This window comes from Gallus gallus, chromosome 1, assembly GCF_016699485.2.
Source record: "Gallus gallus isolate bGalGal1 chromosome 1, bGalGal1.mat.broiler.GRCg7b, whole genome shotgun sequence".
Classification (NCBI taxonomy): domain Eukaryota; kingdom Metazoa; phylum Chordata; class Aves; order Galliformes; family Phasianidae; genus Gallus; species Gallus gallus.
In genome coordinates this window covers 146842781-146862611 of record NC_052532.1, presented here as the reverse complement: position 1 = coordinate 146862611, position 19831 = coordinate 146842781, and the positions used below count along the sequence as shown (strand labels likewise).

Here is a 19831-nt window from a genome sequence, read left to right as displayed (position 1 = left end):
TCTATCAAATTTTTATCACTTAGTTATTATGCAAGCTTCTCAACCACTGATTGTTAAATATGATGTAGTGATCCTTCCCTTTGGAAGCTGAAATAATGCAGTCTTACCTGAAAAAGGGTTAGTTATAATAAACCTACCCATCTCTATATGCAGAAATTAAATTCTGTAGAAGGAAGACAGTTCTAAATATTTTTGAGAGGGAAAAGATATTAATTCCTAGAGCATACAGTTTTGCAGTGTTGTCCTGGAAAGGAGCATACAACATCCCTCTGGCTTTCTCTGACAATTCCTGACTGCTTTTAAGTGAGCTTCTGGGGTGTTTCATCTGCTTTTCCTCCTCTCTGCCTATCTCTCAGAGAGCGGTCCTGCTGCTAGTATCTGCACCCACAGACCAGGCCCAGCCTCCTGGTTAACCTGTGGAAGTGCTGGTATTTGCATAGACTTACATTTGCTATCACCGGCAGGTGAGTTACACTGTTTTACTTTTACTTCCTCAAACTGCACAGCTATGTTTTCTGCTACTTCTGAATAGGTGCAAGCTACAACCTCAGAGGCTGCAGGAGCTTTCACCTACTTTATCTCGTAGGATCCTAAATTGACGTATGGGTCACTGAAGACAGAAACTGTCATCTAGAGGAATCTTGTCTCCGTACCTACAATAGTCACATCTCTGCATTTGTAAACACCCAAGATAAATACTTGATATTTAAACACGTTTACACTTGGCTATTGCATTAAAAATAGTCCCTCACAAGCTGCAGATCTCTTAACTCTTATCTACTCTACATATTATACAACTGCCGTGATGCTAGTAAGATTTGTTTTGCTCTATGATCAAACAGGTGTTTAAAATTCAAAGTGTTCAATACACTTATCATTCTTGTAATTTCTATGTCTTCCTGTAAATGCTAGGAAAAACTTTTCCACCATCCAAGCATCACACAGCTAAGATGCACTTTTAGCAAAGTTGTCAGCTGCGTGCTGAGTGAGTTTCTCACTGTTTTTGCTGAAGCTAGACCCTTGCCGAACTCTGCCTGTTGGGGCCCACTTAATTTGAAATAGTTGGAGCACTGCACAGGAGCTAGACGCAGAAGGATACAAAAACTACATTGGCAAATGATCTGTCAAGTGACCCATGAACAAAATCGAGATTGAGTTGCCCTTTGAAATAAACCTATTTGAATTTTATTATCTCTAGAGCACCTTGTGTCTCTAATCTTGTGAAAGGTTAGTATTCCATCCATCAGAGCAAGATTAGAGCCCTAGCTGATGGCTGTGCTTGATGATAACCGAATGCAGCAGTTAGGACTGGAGAAGAGATTCATAATCATCAGCAGTTCAAAGAAAGACTGGGTAAATAGATGAGCAAGAAAGTAAGTTCACAGCACTGACCACGTATATTCCAGGTCAGGGTAGAAGAAATCAAAGGACCAAAATGTCAGTGGAGATTTAAACCCTTTAACAATAATCCAAGTAAGACAACGTTGTCTTACTCTCATCCTTTTATTCTGTATCACAAATTAGCAGACCCAAAAGTCTGCTGCTTACCAGGTTGAAATGATAACCACTTTCTCTGAATATCTATCAAGAAATAAAAAAAAAGTTAAATTAAAGGAATGAATAAGAAAAACTTGTAAAAAAAAATACTCAGGACTCATGCGCAGATCAGGTGTCTACCTGACAGGACAACATGCATAGGCAGAACTGGAGGAAGCAGATTCTGTGATATTAAAAAATAATCATCTATTTTTATTAATTCAGAGTTTTCCATCTCCTACCTGAGGTAAAAATCATTTCTCACTTTGAAAGCATATGTGACATTTTGAATAAGCTTAAGTGAAGGGGCATTGTTTTTCTATGTCCTTGCTTGTCTGAACTTTCCAAATTTAATATTATGCTCTCAATTGTCTATATGATTGAGTTAATAGTCGTGTGACCTCACTTCTCCATTTAAAAACAGAAATATGATTAAGTTCTTCATTGTTCTGTTGCAATGTCAATTCAATCTATGCATAACTTCAAGATTAGAAATGTAATGTAGGGGATGAGAATGTGTGTATTTTTCTAATCTTTTAGTTCCTCTTAATAGACCTGGATACTTGCCTCTGGATTTTTCATCCATCCAGAACAGATCATGTATTTGCTATCTCACATTTGGCAGTAAAGAATAACAAGAGACCAGACCTCACGCTGGTGTATCAGCCAGCAGCAAAATAACATGAGACTAAATTTTTTATTTGCTGTCAAACTACACCACAATGCAAAGGAAAGGGGAAAAAAAATAAAAAAAATAAAAAAGTAGGAAAAAAAAAGGAGAATGTATCTGAAATTTTCCAAAGACAAAGGTATGTTAATTCAGTAAAATAGTCGTATGTAACGTAGCTTTAACAGATTAGTCACATGAAATAATAATAATAATAATAATAATAATAATAATAATAATAATAATAATGCCAAAGTAAATTTCAATTTTCCATAGATTTTACTAATGCTAGGAATATAAGAAATGATGATTTCCTGCTAAATCAGCCTAAATTGGAGTCTGTGAGAGAATGTACAAGCTTTGATGGCTCCACAAAATAAGCAAAAATATTTAGAAGAGGTCAAAGGAACTGGAGCACCTCTCCTACAAGGTGAGGCTGAGAGATCTGGGACTGTTCAGTCTGAAAAAGAGGAGGGTGCAAAAACTGTAGAGCCAGGTTCTGTTCAGTGGTGCCCCATGCCAGGACAGGAGACTGTGGGCACAAACTGTAGCCCAGGAGGTTCTCTCTGAGCACCAGGAGTAGTGTTGCACTGTGCAAGTGCCGGAGCACTGGTACAGGCTGCCCAGAGGCTGTGGGGTCTTCTCCCTGGAGCTCTCCAGAAGCCGTCTGGCCATGGACCTGGGCACCCTGCTCTGGATGGTGCTGCTGGAGCAGGGGCTGGGACACAGGGACACAGAGGGCCCTGCCTGCCTCAGCCACCCTGGGGTACTGTGAATTTTAAAGCAAGAATAGGTAGTGACTACTACAACAGTTTAAAAGATAAGTAAGTTTAAAACATTGTTGGAGGTCATAGACATGGCAAAGGATTTTCATTCAGGGTGTTAGATGGTAAATCTCCCTAACTATTGAACTGGATATTTAATAGCCTCTAGTGGTGAACAGAGAAAAACAAAATAGGTTCTGTATTTTAAAACCATTGTTTCTCTGAGTTCCATAGTTTATATATTGTTAATATTGTTTTCATGAAAGCATTAAATGTTTTTCAAAAGAAACTGTGCTGACTCGTGAATTTTTACGAAGCATTATGCATTTATATGAACATACGTTATAAAATTCAGCATTCCCAAATTCACAAATATCCATGAACTGCTACATGTCTCTCTTTGGTCATAGATATTCTTGACAATAGTACTGTTGCAAGTGTTTAAGTGTCCAATCATAAATATTCTAGAAGGTGGCCTTATGATGCCATGTAACATTTTGCTTGCATTTTATGAGTACTTCACTTAGGCACTTTTCACTTGATAATGAAAGTTGAACCTTCAGAATATGTATGAACCTTAGCATATGTATGAATGACTTGAAAAGCTATCACGTTGCTTCCTTTTTATTCCTAGTATTTTCTTTCTTGGTTATCACCATAAGCTGAAGAAATGTTTTGAGGGGTTCAAAATTGAACCCCTCCCATTGAGGAATTTCAGCTTTTGTAATTATTATGGAGGATACATCAACATAAATTACCAGATGCAAAAGAATATGAATTGAGATTCTAGTAAAGGTTTCAAAAAGTATGTTTTAATTCTAATTTCATAATTTTCAAGTGAAAGTAGTATGTTTCACCCAATTGCAAGATTGTCTGTGTAGAATCAATGGCAGGATTATGTATCATTTTAGACACACTGAAGTGTTAATAAATGAATTCTTGTGGAGAAGAAACAGTAAGTTTAGCATTTAAAGGCTGCACCTGCATCCACTGAAGTTATAGATAATGTTCACGTTGACTTCAGTGTGGTAAAATAAGGTATTATAAGCTTACATCAGTGCATGTAATCAGCCTTGAATCAGCTCCTTCAACTGCATATTAATGTTCATTTGTGCAAAAACTTCTCTGTACACTGATGTTGAATAGCGCTTTCAATTATTTGTTAGATTGGGTACACATTCTGATAATGGTATTTTATGTGTAAATAGCAGCCTAACATTTTTCTCACTTGTTTGATCTAACCTGTCCAACCTAGCCCAGGATAGATGTTTGTGTTTCCTCCCCACCCTCCTGTCTGTTGTCTTAGCACAGAGCAGTGCTATTTGCTTTGTCTCCATGCTGCAGAGTGGGGAGTGGGTGAGGATGGAGCCTTCACAGTCTCCCCTTTCTCTGGTTCTTCTGTTTTCCTTGCAACAGCCTGTCTCAAGCTTACAGAGTGGGTAGGGCCTAGGAAACATAGTGGGGAAGAAGTCATAGACTCATGTCAGGATGCAAGGAAAAAGACTGCTGTGAAATACTTTCCATTATAACGTTTCACAGTAGTCTGAGGAGTGAAGGGGTTAGATAGGGGAGAGTGATCTTCACTCATTACCTTTGAGGTTACACTGATGCCTAAAAATATTAGTAGTATCCAAAAGATTTCATAACCTTATGATATTTATAGATGTAAGACACTATAGAAGAGGCATCAGTGTTCATTATCAGCTAAGTCATTTCACCCATAGGTGGTTTTATCCAGGGTACAGGTGGAGGATATAAATCATCTATTCTGAAATTTTCAAGTAGAGAACATATTTAATTGTCTGAACTGTCTTTCTTATCCTTAAATGTGACGTTTATATATTCAAAATGAGTTATGAGGACTTAAAAGGAGGAAAATAAGTTTCAACAGATCTCGTAACACTGCAGAATTTTTTGTTTCTAATGGGAGCTGAAATTTGTTTCCCAGTTGTGAGCACTCAGTATTTCTAAAGGTCAAATCTATAAGGGAATTTTAAAATTAGTTATTCACCTCACTAAAATGTAATACAAATACTCTGATAGCTTCATGCATACAATTTGTTTGCTCTTGAATATAAATACAAATGCAGTGTCAAAAATAGAGGGGGGAAATGATCTGGTGTAAGTATTCACCTTACAGTAATTTTTTTTCAATCACAAAGTAAAATTGAGTTCTTTTATGTCTTGAAAGTTTAGTTATTGTTCGGAAAAATGTCTCTGGAAACCTAAAATAAACAGTTAAAAGATGAAAAACAAAAAACAAAGAAAACCCACAGAACTAATTTAGGTTAATTTAAATGGAGTTTCAGTGAGATAAATCACAACTTTCACTACTTTATAACATCATGGAATATCTTTTTTTTTTTTTTTTTTTTTTTGTAATTAAAAAAAACCACCCTTTCAAGCATCCTCTAGAAAGGTACCATGTTCATTAGAACAGGTCTTTTCTTCACGAACAAAGAAAAAAGAAAGAAATAGGACACTGAAGAAAAGAATGTGACTGTCATTGATGTATGTCATTAATTTAAGTATCTTTATGTAAAGATCCCTTTTTGTCCCAAATGACAGTCAGCTTATATGAATTCTAATATCCTTCTTAGCATCAGCCATATCACTAGGTCTGTTCAAAGGCATCAAATGAATTTAGGTACCTGAATTCCATATGCTGTAGGGGCATAGACATCTTCACAGTAAATGGTTGTTTACTAGAATTTCTGAGCAACTTAAAAATCAACACCCACAAGCAGAATAAAGCTACAATGGGAAATGGTTTGTATGTGGTGGTGTTAGTGTCAACGAGGAATGACATCAGTGTGCCACCCTGGGCAATGTTTTCTGTAAAGGCTGATGAAAAAATCATACATGTGTCTGGCAAGAATCTCTGTAGACTTCTCTGCAACTGTATTTTTTTCTCAGGTAGCAGTGATACTGGATATCTAGCACACCAGGTGCACCATTGTACAACATTCAAATCTAAAGATCTGCAAAATACGAAAAATGGGCAAATTACATCATGAATAAACAAAATTGCCTTTTAGTATTTTAGTCTTAATTCTTGTGCATATCTGTTTTCAAGAATCAAGCAACAAATTATTTCTAGCTTTGCAAGTTGTTCTGCAATCAGACATTCCTTTTGCTTATACTACAGATAGAAAGAAAATAAAGGGAACTTATCGATCTGGAAATTAATATAGAATATCAGCTCATGCACAGTACAACTTTACTTATCCAATTATTGTCTCAAGATGGTTGTGATTAAATTCTGTTGAAGGGAGATATTTCACTTAGTCACGATGCAATATTATCACCAATCTTTATCCGCTGATGTGGTGACAACTAGCTCACCGGTTGAATTAAATTATGACACTGGATTACCTATACTGAAATAGAGTGAGAAAGACAGCTTTCAGTTGACAGTGTAGTATGGGAACTAAGACACAACTGTTCATGAGAGCATTACATACCATCCGGTAGCGGACACTAACCAATGCATCATGCCCTTTCTCTGAGTTGTCTTATCATAGACTAGAGGTTTAATAACAATAAACTTTATTTGCAGAGACTGTTGTTATCAATCTTCCATCTAAAATGTACAAATAATGTTTAAAAATAGTTGAAGTCTTATCTATTGATCGGAAACCTGCCATTTAAGCCTATATAGATATATATGTAATTGTTTCAAATCACATTATTCACTTTTTCCTTTCAGTTGTTTGCACTGTGGATCAGTACACCTTTGACATTATACTTCTGAATTACTTCAATAGTGGATCTGAACTATCTTCCTGATGAACCTCTGTCTAATAAATGGAAGCTGTATAATAATGAGCTTGCAACATAAGACACACACAGAACATATTCTATCATATAAATGCATCTCCATTTAAGATTACGAAAAATTATTTCCAGCATTAACACTGCTCATGACAACCAATTTTGGCAGCAAAAAAAAATTTACAAGATATATACGTTCAAACACTGTGCAGCTCTGTGTTATACAGATTCTCCTCTCCAACACTAGTACTTGATTGCCTTCCAGAAGCACATTAAGCAACATGACTAATGTCTGTCTCATTTTCATTCTTTTACTTTCAGCTGAAGTATAAGATTATTTTTCAAAAGGTAGCTGCAAGTTGATGAAATATCATCTTTGCAATGAACGTAAAATCTTTAAATTACATGAACACTATGGAAAATACCTGCCAGTGCAGAAGCAAGTACAGTTTCTCTTGATGTAGCTGGACAAGTGCCCAGTTATGTCAGGACAGAGTAACTGTACAAGAGCAACACAAAGCAGTCTACTTTTCTGATGTATGGAAGATTTCCTGTCTGAGAAAGAAAGAGATCCTTCACAACAGTTTTCATTTTGCTGGACAGGAATAACTTAAGATGTTTTCTAGTTAATACAACAGGACTTCTCTCTCAAACTGAATGAAGTGTCCAATTGTGTTGGTGATGGTGCATTATTTTCCTAAACCTGTATAGAGGTACTGATTAAGATAACACTTAAACTTTTTTTTTTGCATCAAATCATATAGAAGATTAAAGTCTAACTTTTTAAAGGCATAGAGACCTATGAGAAGACTTAAAATTAAATAAACATACTGGTATTCAGAGAATGCATCAGCTTTCCCACAGAACACAAATGTCTGGTGTCACAATTAGACTAGCATGCAATTTAAGATTGTACAGTTACTGGTAATACTTGTATTGCAGTATAAATAAAGACTGAAACCAGCCTGGATCACACTGTAATATATGTTGCAGAAGTATGGAATAAGAGTCCAACTCTCCTTAAAAGCTTTTGTCATCTTCCAATTAACTGACTGTGAGATTGCCATATGATATGCCTGTGCAAAAAATAAAAGGCAAACAATCTCTGACCAGAGAAGCTGTCAGCAGATGAAACTCTTATGCTTCACTGTGACAGACTTTCACAATCTTTCCAGAAGAATAGTTCAAGTCTCAGCATAGCTATGGATTGGAGGAGCTAATATTTAAATTCCTTACAGCAGCCCCATGATACACGCATTGTAATTGGAGAGAATTTGAGAGATCTAGATTCACTGCTTTTGTGATTGTCTTTCACAATTGCCATTCAATTCCGCTGGTCTAAAATCTTGGCTTGAGTCTTAAAATAGACTGTAATTTGAGTCCCGAATTCTCTGCCATCTTTTTGTCTTCCAGAGCGTATGAGTAGAGAGCTAGATGTATTTAGCAATACAGACAGAATACATTATTTCTTAGAAGAAGAAATGCTGGCTGTGCAAAATAGTACTTAGTGATTCAGACATCAAAGATACCAATACATCAGGGTGGGAGGTGGAAAACAATTTTGTTTTGTTTTTGTTTTTCTCTAAAACTGATTTGTCAGAATTAGTGGGTAATTTGGAAGAACAGAGAATACCTCTGAACTGTGTATTCTGGACCCCAAGTTATTCTATTTGGCAACAGGGAAGAACAAGGTTTGGTTTGTTTTGATTTTGTTTTGTTTGTTTGTTTTCTTGGTTTTTTTTTATAATTATTTATTTTGTTTGTTTCCCTACATAAACTTTTTGGTGAAAGCATATTCTTTTCCAAACTGAATTTATGCCATCTAGGAAGCTATGATTTTGATGACAGCTTAGACATTGATGCACTTATTAGAATGTATTTTCCCTTTAATGAGTGCTTTGATGTGTTGAGTGTGTTTTCAGTGTTCCATGTATGCATTTTTCATGATAACACTTTTGCAGTTATCTAGGAGATCAAAGACTGCAACTCTGCACTATTTCTGCCAAAAAGGAGTTACTCCTTTCTCACAGAGTCTGTGCAGCCACAGTGTTTGGTAGTCAGCTTTCAAGTGATCTCTGTTGTACATCCTCATATTTAGTGCATACTTTTTTCTTTGGTGCTCTTAATTGTCATTGTGTCTTTAGCAGTGAAATGATTCTGCATTTTCATGGGTCTCTGTAGCCACAGCAGGGCTATTTATCAAAAGGGTATTCACATCATAACATTAGCCAAGACTATAAGAAGCCAGCATGTTCCTGCAGAGAGCACACACAGATGTGTGTATGGGCAACCACCACGTATTTAGAATCTGGCATCCTAGAGTTGGCTGTGTGATGACTCCTGCATATGTGTGAATAAAATATACATGTTTTGCCAAGGCTGTTGCCATCTCTTCCATGCTGTCTGCAGTGCCCCATTTACAGACCACAGCAATCATTGAACCCTCTTCCAAAGGAGATTTAAGGCTGACAAATGGACTCTGTAGGAAGATGGGGTCTTCTATTAAAAAAAAGAAGAAGAAGAAGAAGCAGTGTTTGCTTTTGTCAGATGTGTTTGAAAAAATGACTATAATCTCAGTGAATTCCTTGGGAAAACTTAAGTGACATACAGCAGATAAAGGATATTAGCAAAAGAGATGATCACACATTTCCGAGGTACAAAGAGAGATTTCAGGGATCTCTACTGTGATTGGCATCCGACTGGCTCATTTACCAGTAATAATAAGTTCCAGAAATCAAAACTTAGAAATAGGTAATGGTACAAGCCTGAGTAGAGAAGATGCACAGGAGTAGCAAAGTATGAAATGCATTTAAAAATGTAAAGTCTGCTATTCCAATACAACTAACACAAATTGAAATTAGTAGTCTGACACAGATGGTAGAAGGTTCTAGTAAAGTACTTCAGTAGAGTAGTAGATTATTGAAAATGCTAGCATATTCTTAGTATTTCCTAACCAAATAATACTTCTAAAGGAGATTCTGCTCATTTCCAGCATTCAAGAATATTTGTAAATCAATTTTCAGCTTTATTTCTTCAGTGTTCTTCTATACCATAACAACTTCATCTGAATAGAACCTATCATTGTCTAGTTATTTTAAATTTTTACAATTTCAATTCCGTCATCATATTAATGACTTGACATTTAGCATACCAGATTTAGTATACTGGCTGAGAAAGATGTTGGGATATCTACATTAAATAGTAAGTGGAGTGAAAGTGGAGGTACCCTCATTGAAATATTTAAGAGTACTTTTGGTGCTCAGAGTTATGGTGCTACATCTTTCTACCTTCGTGGGGAACCCAGGATATACTTTGTTTTTCTTTATAGCAAAATGCTGTAGTGACAACATATTAGAACAAACTTTACTAATGTTAACATAGGAATGCAGTCAAGAAACCCTTTATGCTTTACTAATATCTCCTTGTTAATATCTCCCTGTTTACTTTGCAGAATTTTTCCGAGAACTTCTTGAGAACGCAGAAAGATCCTTAAATGATATGTTTGTACGGACATACGGCACACTGTATATGCAGAACTCGGAGGTGTTCCAGGATCTCTTCACAGAACTGAAGCGTTATTACACAGGAGGCAATGTGAACTTGGAGGAAATGCTGAATGATTTCTGGGCTCGGCTGCTGGAGAGGATGTTCCAGCTCATAAACCCCCAGTATCATTTCACTGAGGACTACTTGGAGTGTGTAAGCAAGTATACAGACCAGCTGAAACCATTTGGAGATGTACCCAGGAAGCTGAAGGTTCAAGTGACTAGAGCGTTCATTGCTGCACGGACCTTTGTTCAGGGGCTGACAGTAGGCAGAGAGGTTGCAAACAGAGTATCCAAGGTAATCTGAAATCAGAGTTTCTTACATTTGAATTTGTTTCAAATTTAATAGACAATCAAAATATGACTATGCGTGGTTTTTTTTAATACTGGGTTGATTTTTTGGGTTTATGCATGTGTGTGTGTGTACTGGTAGACACATATTGAGTATGTAGGTAGAGATAACAGTTGTAATTTATTCCTTATAGAGATATTATGGCAATACTGCCTGGAAATCATTTCCCTGTGCTTAAGACACAAGGAAATATTGATATACATCAATTTTATATCACGTCATTAGTAATTCAAAACCAGCAACATATATAAAAGATGATGACTATGATCAGAATTAAATTGCTTCAAGTAAATTTATGCTGCTTCTTTCTAGGACAGCAGAGCCCTCGTAGCATTCATTCATCATGCAGCTGGGTGGTGGATTTCATTAGAAATGTCTAGTTATGTTCTTGATGAGACCACTACTGACATCTCTGGAACTTGAGCTTTCCCTAAGGAAAATTTGACTCACATTTATGTTAGTTTTAATTATTTATCGATGCAAATATTTATGACAATTTTAGTCCTTGAGGGCTACATATAATTAAAGCTATGTAATAAAAAAGCAACACACACACAAAAATAATCCTTTTGGGTGCCAGAAATGTTCCTGAATTACTCTATCTCACATAGTGTTTCAAAATCAGGTATACTTATTTCTGAATTGCTGATCCAATTAGATGTCTGTTCTGTGATCTGGCTATTTCATGATTCTAGATTTATGTAGTTCTGGAGCTTATTAATTCATAACAACAGCAAAAGATTAAGGTAAGAGGGGAAAAAACAGTAGAATCATACTTAAATGCCTCCAAATAGGACAAAAGCAGCACTGTTGCTGTAGGAATGGTGTTCTATGTGTTACATATCAAGCAGCAAAGGAACCCACATCAAGTATCACTGGCAGATTATTATGGTCTGCAAAGAGACAAACTGGTCTCATGCTTATTACAAAGTGAGTATCTGACCAGATGTCAAGCTCAGAAAACCTTCCAATTTCATGCTTCAGTACATCCATTTCTTCCCCAAGTTCTCATCTCTCAATTATTACTGATTGATCACTTTCATTAGACAGTTTCTCGGATGTTTGCTTTTTGTTTGTTTGTTTGTTTGTTTGCTGAGTCTTTGAATTCTGTAAGCAAAATCCTTTTTGCCATTTTGTGTCACAACTTTAAAAGAAAGAACCATCAAGTTCTTAAAAAATAGAATGGACAGGTTAAAAACCAAGGGTACCTATAACCTTTTAGAAATGAGAATAATCAGTCTGCTTTTCTAACAGCCCAATAACAAGTAAATGGCTCAGCTGGGTGAACGTGGGAGAGAGGAACATTGATATCACCGTAATGAGTCCAAGCATCCAAAGGATGATGGTTTAGTGGGCATGGTGGTGATGGGTTGACAGTGGACTTGATGATCTTAGAGGAGTTTTCCAACCTTAACTAATTGCATGATTTTGTGATATTCTGTATTCTGAAGTGTTCAAGTGACATCCATTATGAAATACTGAAATACCTTCTTCTAGACAATAACTGTATACAGGATTTTGATGTTTGCCTTTTGCAACACTTTCTTGCATTTACAAGCCTAAGCTATTCCTCTTCATCAAAAGGCTGTTTCTCTTCATTTAAATCACAGCAAGAAGGTGAAGTAGAGTGGCAGCTGATATAGTGTCTGATATGCTCAACATGATGAGGAAACTCTGACTTCTGAACTTTCCTTATCCTGTATGATGCAATAGTTTGCAATTGCAAATTCAGAAGGTGCGGAGCCAGAGTGAGAAGCAAGAACATGATGGAGTTACACAGTCACTTTGCACTAAGAATAAAACAGATGCATTTTGCACAAATGAAACAGATAAACCTGGTTACTCAGCTAAAATTGAACTTTCTTCCTCTCAAGTCTTTCTGGACTACAGAGTCACTTTTCACTTTATTTCTGGCACTGTGAATTCTTGTAGTCTTTTCTAAACAATGCCACGGCACTAGCATGAACTCCCAACCCATCTAGCCTGGCTTGGGGCAGATATAGCTGCTTAGACTCTGTGCACAGAATGCATAAATCTACAGTCCCAGGTTTTCTGTGAACATCAGAGATGCCCTTGTTGGTCAAGTTTTAAGTGAAAGTGCCTAGCTCTGGTATCACTGCTGTCAGTAGGAATTAGATCTTGCTGTATCAGCACCATCAAACTGTAGGAATTAAGCCACCTAATTCATTAAATATATGTGTAATTTGTGAATCCCAAACATATTAAGGTGTTAATTGTCTGCTGAGATGTCACTTTCCCTATATATCTATATAAATATACAGAATGTGTGAGTGTCTCTTTCTCTCATACCCTCAAAATGTTTACATCTCTCTTGCTGGGTTTTGGGTACATAAAGTCTTTCAAGAATAGGGCTTATCACCAGATTGCTAAGTGATTCTAAGATTTTATAATTAGAATTATTAGTTCTGTACTCATAAATGGAGCCTTGTTACAGTATCACTTGAAGATGATAACGGTAGCTCAGTAATGTTCCTGATTCGTGTGTGCCCATTCATGGTGAGGGGCAGGGTGGAGTGTTATTTGTTTGGTTTTTGACATTAAAGCAATGCTTTTAAATTGAATCATAGAATCACTCAGGTTGGAAAAGACCTTAAAGATCATCAACTCCAACCACAACCTAAGCAAACTACCGTAACAACGCTCCGCTAAATCATGTCCCTGAACACCACATCCAAATGGTTTCTAAACACATCCAGGGATGGTGACTCAACCATCACTCAACCTCAACCCTGGGGAGCCTATTCCAGTGCTTAACAACCCTTTCTGTAAAGAAGTTTTGCCTGATATCCAACCTAAACTTACCTTGGCACAAATTAAGGCCATTTTCCTTCATCCTGTCACTTGTCACCAGTGAGAAGAGACCAGCCCCACTCTCTCTGTAAGCACCTTTCAGATATTGGAAGAGAGCAATAAGGTCTCCCCTCAGTGTCCTTTTCCCCACACTAAGCAGCTCCAGTTCCTTCAGTCTCTCTTCATAGGTCATATTCTCCAGGCCCTTCACAAGCCTTGTTGTTCTTCTCTGGACCTGTTCCAGCACCTCAATGTCCTTTCTGTACTAAGGTGCCCAAAGCTGAACACAGTACTCGAGGTGAGGCCTCACCAATGCTGCGTACAGGGGCAGGATTACTTCCCTAGTCCTGCTCACCACACCATTTCTGATACAATCCAGGATACCATTGGCCTTCTTGGCCACCTGGGCACACTGCTGGCTCATATTCAGCTGACTGTCCATCAGTACACCAAGGTCCCTTTCCATCAGGCAGCTTTCCAGCCACACCTGCCCAAGCCTGTAGGATTGCCTGGACACTTGGCCCTATTGAAACTCATGCCATTAACCTTGGCCCATCAATTCAGTCTATCCAGGTCCCTCTGTGGTGCCTTTCTCCCCTCAGGCAGATCAACACTCCCTCCCAACTTGGTGTCGTCTGCAAATTTAGTGAGGGTTTACTCAATCCCCTCATCAAGATCATTAATAAAGATGTTAAATAGAAGCAGTCCCAGTACCGAGCCCTAGGAGACAGGGCTTTTGAAAGGTGATAGTTTGTTCCAGATACAGTACAAGTCCTTTGCTTTATGTACAGGTAAATTGTGATGCTCTAATAGACTACATTCAGAACACTGTATTTGGTTTTGGGCCCCTACCATGCAAGAAAGACAGTGAGTTCAGTGGAGGCCACCAGGAGAGTCAAGAAAAGCTGCACTGGGATGACAGAATGTGGGACTGGGGCTTGTTCCACCTGGAGCTGAGGTGGCTTCAGGGGCACCTACCACTTGTGCAGGAGATCCAGTGAGACTCTTTATAGTGGGGAATGATGGGAAGTGATGGATATGAGCTGAAAGAAGAAATAACTTGTATGTAAGGAGAAACTTTCCAACAAGAAGGCAGAGAGACTGTGCAGTCTCCATCCATGAAGGTTTTGTCCAGACTGTATAAAGTTCTCTGATATGACAAGGTCCTGTAGAGTCAGACCTCTAATCTTAGCCTGCATTGAGCAGCAGGTTGGACTGGGGATCTCCTGAGCTCCCTTCCAACTCAAATTATCCTATGATCTTTTTAAATTGTTAATTACATTAACATTTTTACTTAAATATAAAATATGCTTTGATTGACTTTCACATAAAAATTTCAGTGAGTATACTCATGCCCATAAAAATGTTAACAGTTACTGGTTTTAGGGACTTTGTCATAAGCAGTCTTGTAGGGCAGGTGTAAAGAACCTCAAGTGACTCTATATTATATATAAATAAGATCTCTGAATATCCTGTGAAGAGGCATGAATTTAGACCCCATCCATGGTGGAGTAGTTCTTGAAGAGCTGCAGTCTATGGAAAGCCCACGTACAATCCATTTGGGAAGGATGGCATCCGATGGGAGGGTTCCCATGCTGGAGCAGTGGAAGGGAGTAATCACGAAGGAGCTGAAGAGACAAAGCATTAGAGACTGACCATAACCCCCATTCCCTGTTTCCATGTGCAGTTCAGTGGGAAGAAGTAGAGTGGACAGATGGAGGGAATGTGTTTTTAGTTTGCTTTCAGTTTCTCCCTTCTCTAGTCCATTTTGCCTGTGACAGTAATTGGATCTCCCTGTTTTTATCTCAACCCTTGAATCCTTTCTCATTTAATTCCCACTCCCACCACCCTGTTCTTTTGAGTAGAGGATGGTGAGAAAGCAATGTGGTAGAGTTTAGCTGTCCATCAGGGTGAAACTACCACATATGTACACACTCAAGCACATTTAAGGTAGTCAGCAAATAGCTCCATCATTTCTCACTTGCAATTTGCTTACGTCAGTGAAAATGTAATGTAGATAGATGCCATTTAAATAAATTGGTTAGTTTCAGGTTTTGCTTATATTTAGAATGACTTTTTTTCCTAGTATTATACTTCAGTTGTGCATACTTACATTCCATCTATTTGAAGCTGTGCAAATTTACTTGAATATTTTTTCATAATCGCGAAATCTAACTGTACTTTTTAAGTTTCAGAACTTTAAAATCATTTCAATTTTCATACTCGTGTTAAAAATTTGTCAGTCTGCATTTGTTAAGAGGTTTTTAAATGTCCATTGAATGCAGAATATTTACATTGGCTTGAATAGATTTCAGCTCAATAAATTCTATATGTGATTTGTGAAGTTGTGTATACATGTAAAAAAGAAATGATTTTGTTTCTTAAAGTGGGACAAATGAAATAAATTTATTAATTAATACATAAGAACTGCCATTCGGGACACATCAAAGGTCTGTTTAGTTGGTTTTCAGTTGATTGTTTACCTCAGTGCCTAGTAATTCAAAAGGCAAGCACAGCTTCTCACCTACAGTAGTAGTGTAGATAATAGATCGGTTTCTGAACGGTAGGTAAAAAGTTGGGCTAAAATTTTCCACCATCTATTTCTTTTACTAATTTGTCAGATTCTAAAAACCTGCAGAATATGTTGATCTGCTTTGTTACAGCCTGGTGGAGAAAACTGCTGTTTATTTTTTAATTTTTCCTGTAAATATTTAGCATATTCAGATGACAATGCTTTTAAATGTATTTTGTTTTTCTCTACTTTTTCCTGGAGGAAAATAAAAAGCAAAGCCCAAACCAACAAAATTGGGAAAAAAAAAAAAGCAAAACACAAGTTTCTTGTCCAGCTGTGATTCAGTATGTAATGTATTTCAAGTTGAACTGAAGAAAATACTGAAAATATTTCTGAAGTTCCTGCCAGCTGTGATTTCAAGTAATGTGATAGACAAGGCATATGCATATATTCATGGTCATCTTTTACTCTGTAGGAGCTCTTCATACTTTGCAAGTAAATAATGATAAGTTATTCTGACTCTTAACAAAACATTCCCGGTGATCACTCTCTTTGAATTGTCAATGCATGACTGAAAATGCAAGCAGAAAAAGAACAGAGGGCAAAGCAATTAAAATTAAGTAATTAACCATGAGAGGTACATTGTGATTTTACATTAGCTTTGGATTCCTGATATACCTTTCCAAAAAATATTCATAAATGATTTTCCAACATTGTAAAGTTTGTTGTACAGGAGACAATTCTCATTAAGTGAAGAAGAGCTCTTTACTAAGCATAATGTATAGAAAATAAAAGTACACAGTAAAAAATAAAGAGTGTAAGTCTAGGTATTTCAAAACATAGTTTAAATCCCTAACTGAATAAATATTTGCCACATTTGTCCTGTTCTTTGGTACAAGCAGCACAGTTTTCTTAACAAGTTGTTGTCCCATCAAAATAGCATTTCACTCAAAGAATTTTTTTTTTCCTGAAAGTATTTTTTTCCATATGCATTTCATTGAGAACTTTATAAAAATAAAGAAAAAAAAAACAAAACAATTTTTATGTCTCATGAATATGACTTCTGCCAATTTCATATCTTAACCAAGGTAAATTCACATTGAGAACATGAGAAAACAAATGAGCAAACAAAAAACAAAAACAGATAATGAAGTATGACTGGTCAGCCCTCTCCAAAATTACAGTCTCTAGACAGTTGTCATTACCCTACTGCTGCTCAGAGATCTAATTTAATCCCAAACAGACAGTTACATATTCATTGGATTTTGCTCTGAAATTAGCTGTCTAGTAACGTGAAGTCAACACAGATTATGTCTGCATAGATCTGGGGCCTTAGTTATTGTTTGCTAGTTTTGCTTTTCTCTAAGCTTTTTCTGAGCGTGGCCACTTTCCACACAATATATACTGGGATAGAAGAATTGTTCTTAGTTTGACTTTGCCTTTCACACTCGCAAATTCATGCTACCAGCAATCAAAGTAGCTTTTATACCAGGTATAAAGTGAAGCTTAGCTCAGGGGCACTACTAGGAGCAGTTAGTGATTTTGTTAGTAACATCAACATTAAAAATTTGTGACCCAGCCACTAAGAACTTATTTCATTAATGCATTTAAATGTGAATTATCATTTATTGCAAAATAAAAAAGAACATTACAATACTTCATTCCTCAGTTCCTAGCATTGTCTATATGTCTGCCTTCTTTTAAAACAATTAAAAGCATTTTTCCCCTGGACCTTATTAAATTATGTTGATATCAGACTTCTTATTAGGACCCTGGTGATATATATGAGCAAAGTGAAGCAAATTCAGTAATACAATTATAAGGTTAAACCCAAGATTAGTAGTGAAAAGCAGTCGCTAGTAATTGCCTGTGATTACTTCTATTCACAGAATGCTAGGCCACTGCTTTTTAAATAAACTGAATCAATATTCTTACAAACACTGTTTTTCATGCTTTATAAATAAACATTCAACTCTTTGTGAGAGTTATAAATAAAGGTCAATATTGAATGGCACACTGATTCAGAATGTAATTATTGCAGGGAAGGAGAAAAATATTACACGCTGATAAGTTAGGTAATTAAAAGCCAAAACGCATAGTACTTTAATGGTAGAAAATGTGATTTGTGGGGTGTGACAGATAAAGAGCTACGTGACCTGTTTATTTAACATCATTGGCTGTAAAGATCAGACTTGCTAAAGTCATAGAGGGAAAAAAGATCTACTATGGACTGTAGTTTTCACCAAACTTTTATTCTCAGTTCAAATGATTGATTTAGGAGCAGCCCAGATAAGCAGGCATGTCGTTTATGACTGCTTCTGGATCAATTGTTTTAAAGTTTTTCAGTCATTCATTCTTGGAGTTTTGAGTTACTATATCTTTCCAAGAGTGGGATCGTACCATGATGTGAATGGACCACATCTTTATTCCACTTCCTGTTGCTTGGCATTCCTTAGACAGGGATTTCATGAGTTGTCCAGCCAGGGATTTCTCAGAGCTCGGAGTTGAGGGCTACATTTTAGGGGTCTTGTGCATCTCTTGTATGAGGAAATGCTGAGAGACCTGGGACTGTTCAGCCTGGAGAAGAGAAGACTAAGAGGGGGCCTTGGTTTAGAAATATCTAAAGAATGGAAGTCAGGTGGATGGAACCATGCTTTTTTTGGTGGTTGTCTGTGACAGGACAAGGGACAACAGGCACAAACTGCAACATGGGCAGATCTGTATAAATATGAGGAAAATCTTCACTGTGCGGGTGACAGAGCACTGGAACAGGCTGATCAGAGAAGTTGTAGAATATCCTTCTCTGGAGATATTCAAAACACACCTGGACACTTTCTAGAGTAATCTAACATGGGGAACCTACTTTAGTAGGACATGGGGTTAGATGATTTCCAGAGGTCCCCTCCAATACCTGTGATTCTATGACTTCTGTGTCATAAAAGGAGTGAATAGTATCTGCATAGAAGTGCCTTGTGGGAAGTGTCTTCTGAGTTGAGGTTCTCCAACTGTTCTACAAATCTTTCCGTCTTTCAAGGAAAGGGACACAAACCAATTTAATTAACATTAATTAACATAGACATTTCATGGAAAAATAAACAATCATAAATTAGATTCCTTTCAGATGTCTCAGATTTACTGCACATACACTGATTTGTTTTCTACTTTATGTGCACTAGAACATCAAATTAATCCAGAAAGGTAGCTGAGGAGAAAAAACTGATAATGAAACAGTCACTTCAGTGAAAACAAAATGGTTGGTAGGATGTCTGCAAAAGCTGTGGTCTACGTCATGTTTTTTAGAATTGTCAGATATTATCCATGCTGGACTCCCAATTTCTTAGGTCTTTAAATTTCATTCAGTTAGCTTTGCACTGACCTTATTGACATGAGTTTAATTGAGTCATCTTGCTCAGTAAAACATTCAGTCTGCTTCAGTATCACTGAAGTAGGTCTGTCAACCTGGATTATTCCTCAACATGTGCCATTTCACGACTCAACATTTGCAGCAGTCCTGTCTTCTAGTTGGATCACTGTACCACTCATAAGCAAACATCTACTGATACATTGGTTACAGTGCTTTTATCAGTTTGTGCATATTTTAGTTATCTATGGCACATAAATTGTCTTCTAGTTTAGCTTTACTTGAAACTTCTACCTATATATTCAGATCGAGAGTGAAACTATTTTAGTTTAACTTTGCCATTAAACACTATCATGACACATTACAAAAACAATTGTTCAAATTATTTCTTTCTTTAGGTTTTCTTTAGAAGTAACAAAAAGGCACAATTTATGCACAGTTCCTTAGAGTTATCATAGCAGTTGTCTTTCCTACTTGTAAAAGTTGTTAATATGGAACCTGCAGAAGCT

At 36.9% G+C, this 19831-nt stretch overlaps 1 protein-coding gene across 1 annotated transcript in view; it reads left to right on the top strand.

Annotated features, from left to right (window-relative positions):
- The window catches only part of GPC6 (glypican 6), a 736111-nt gene that overhangs the window by 392959 nt on the left and 323321 nt on the right, over positions 1-19831 (top strand). Inside the window, exon 3 of the mRNA XM_040653781.2 lies at positions 10193-10584. Within this exon, the coding sequence (XP_040509715.1) occupies positions 10193-10584 (392 nt within the window). The remainder of the gene's footprint in view (positions 1-10192; positions 10585-19831) is intronic.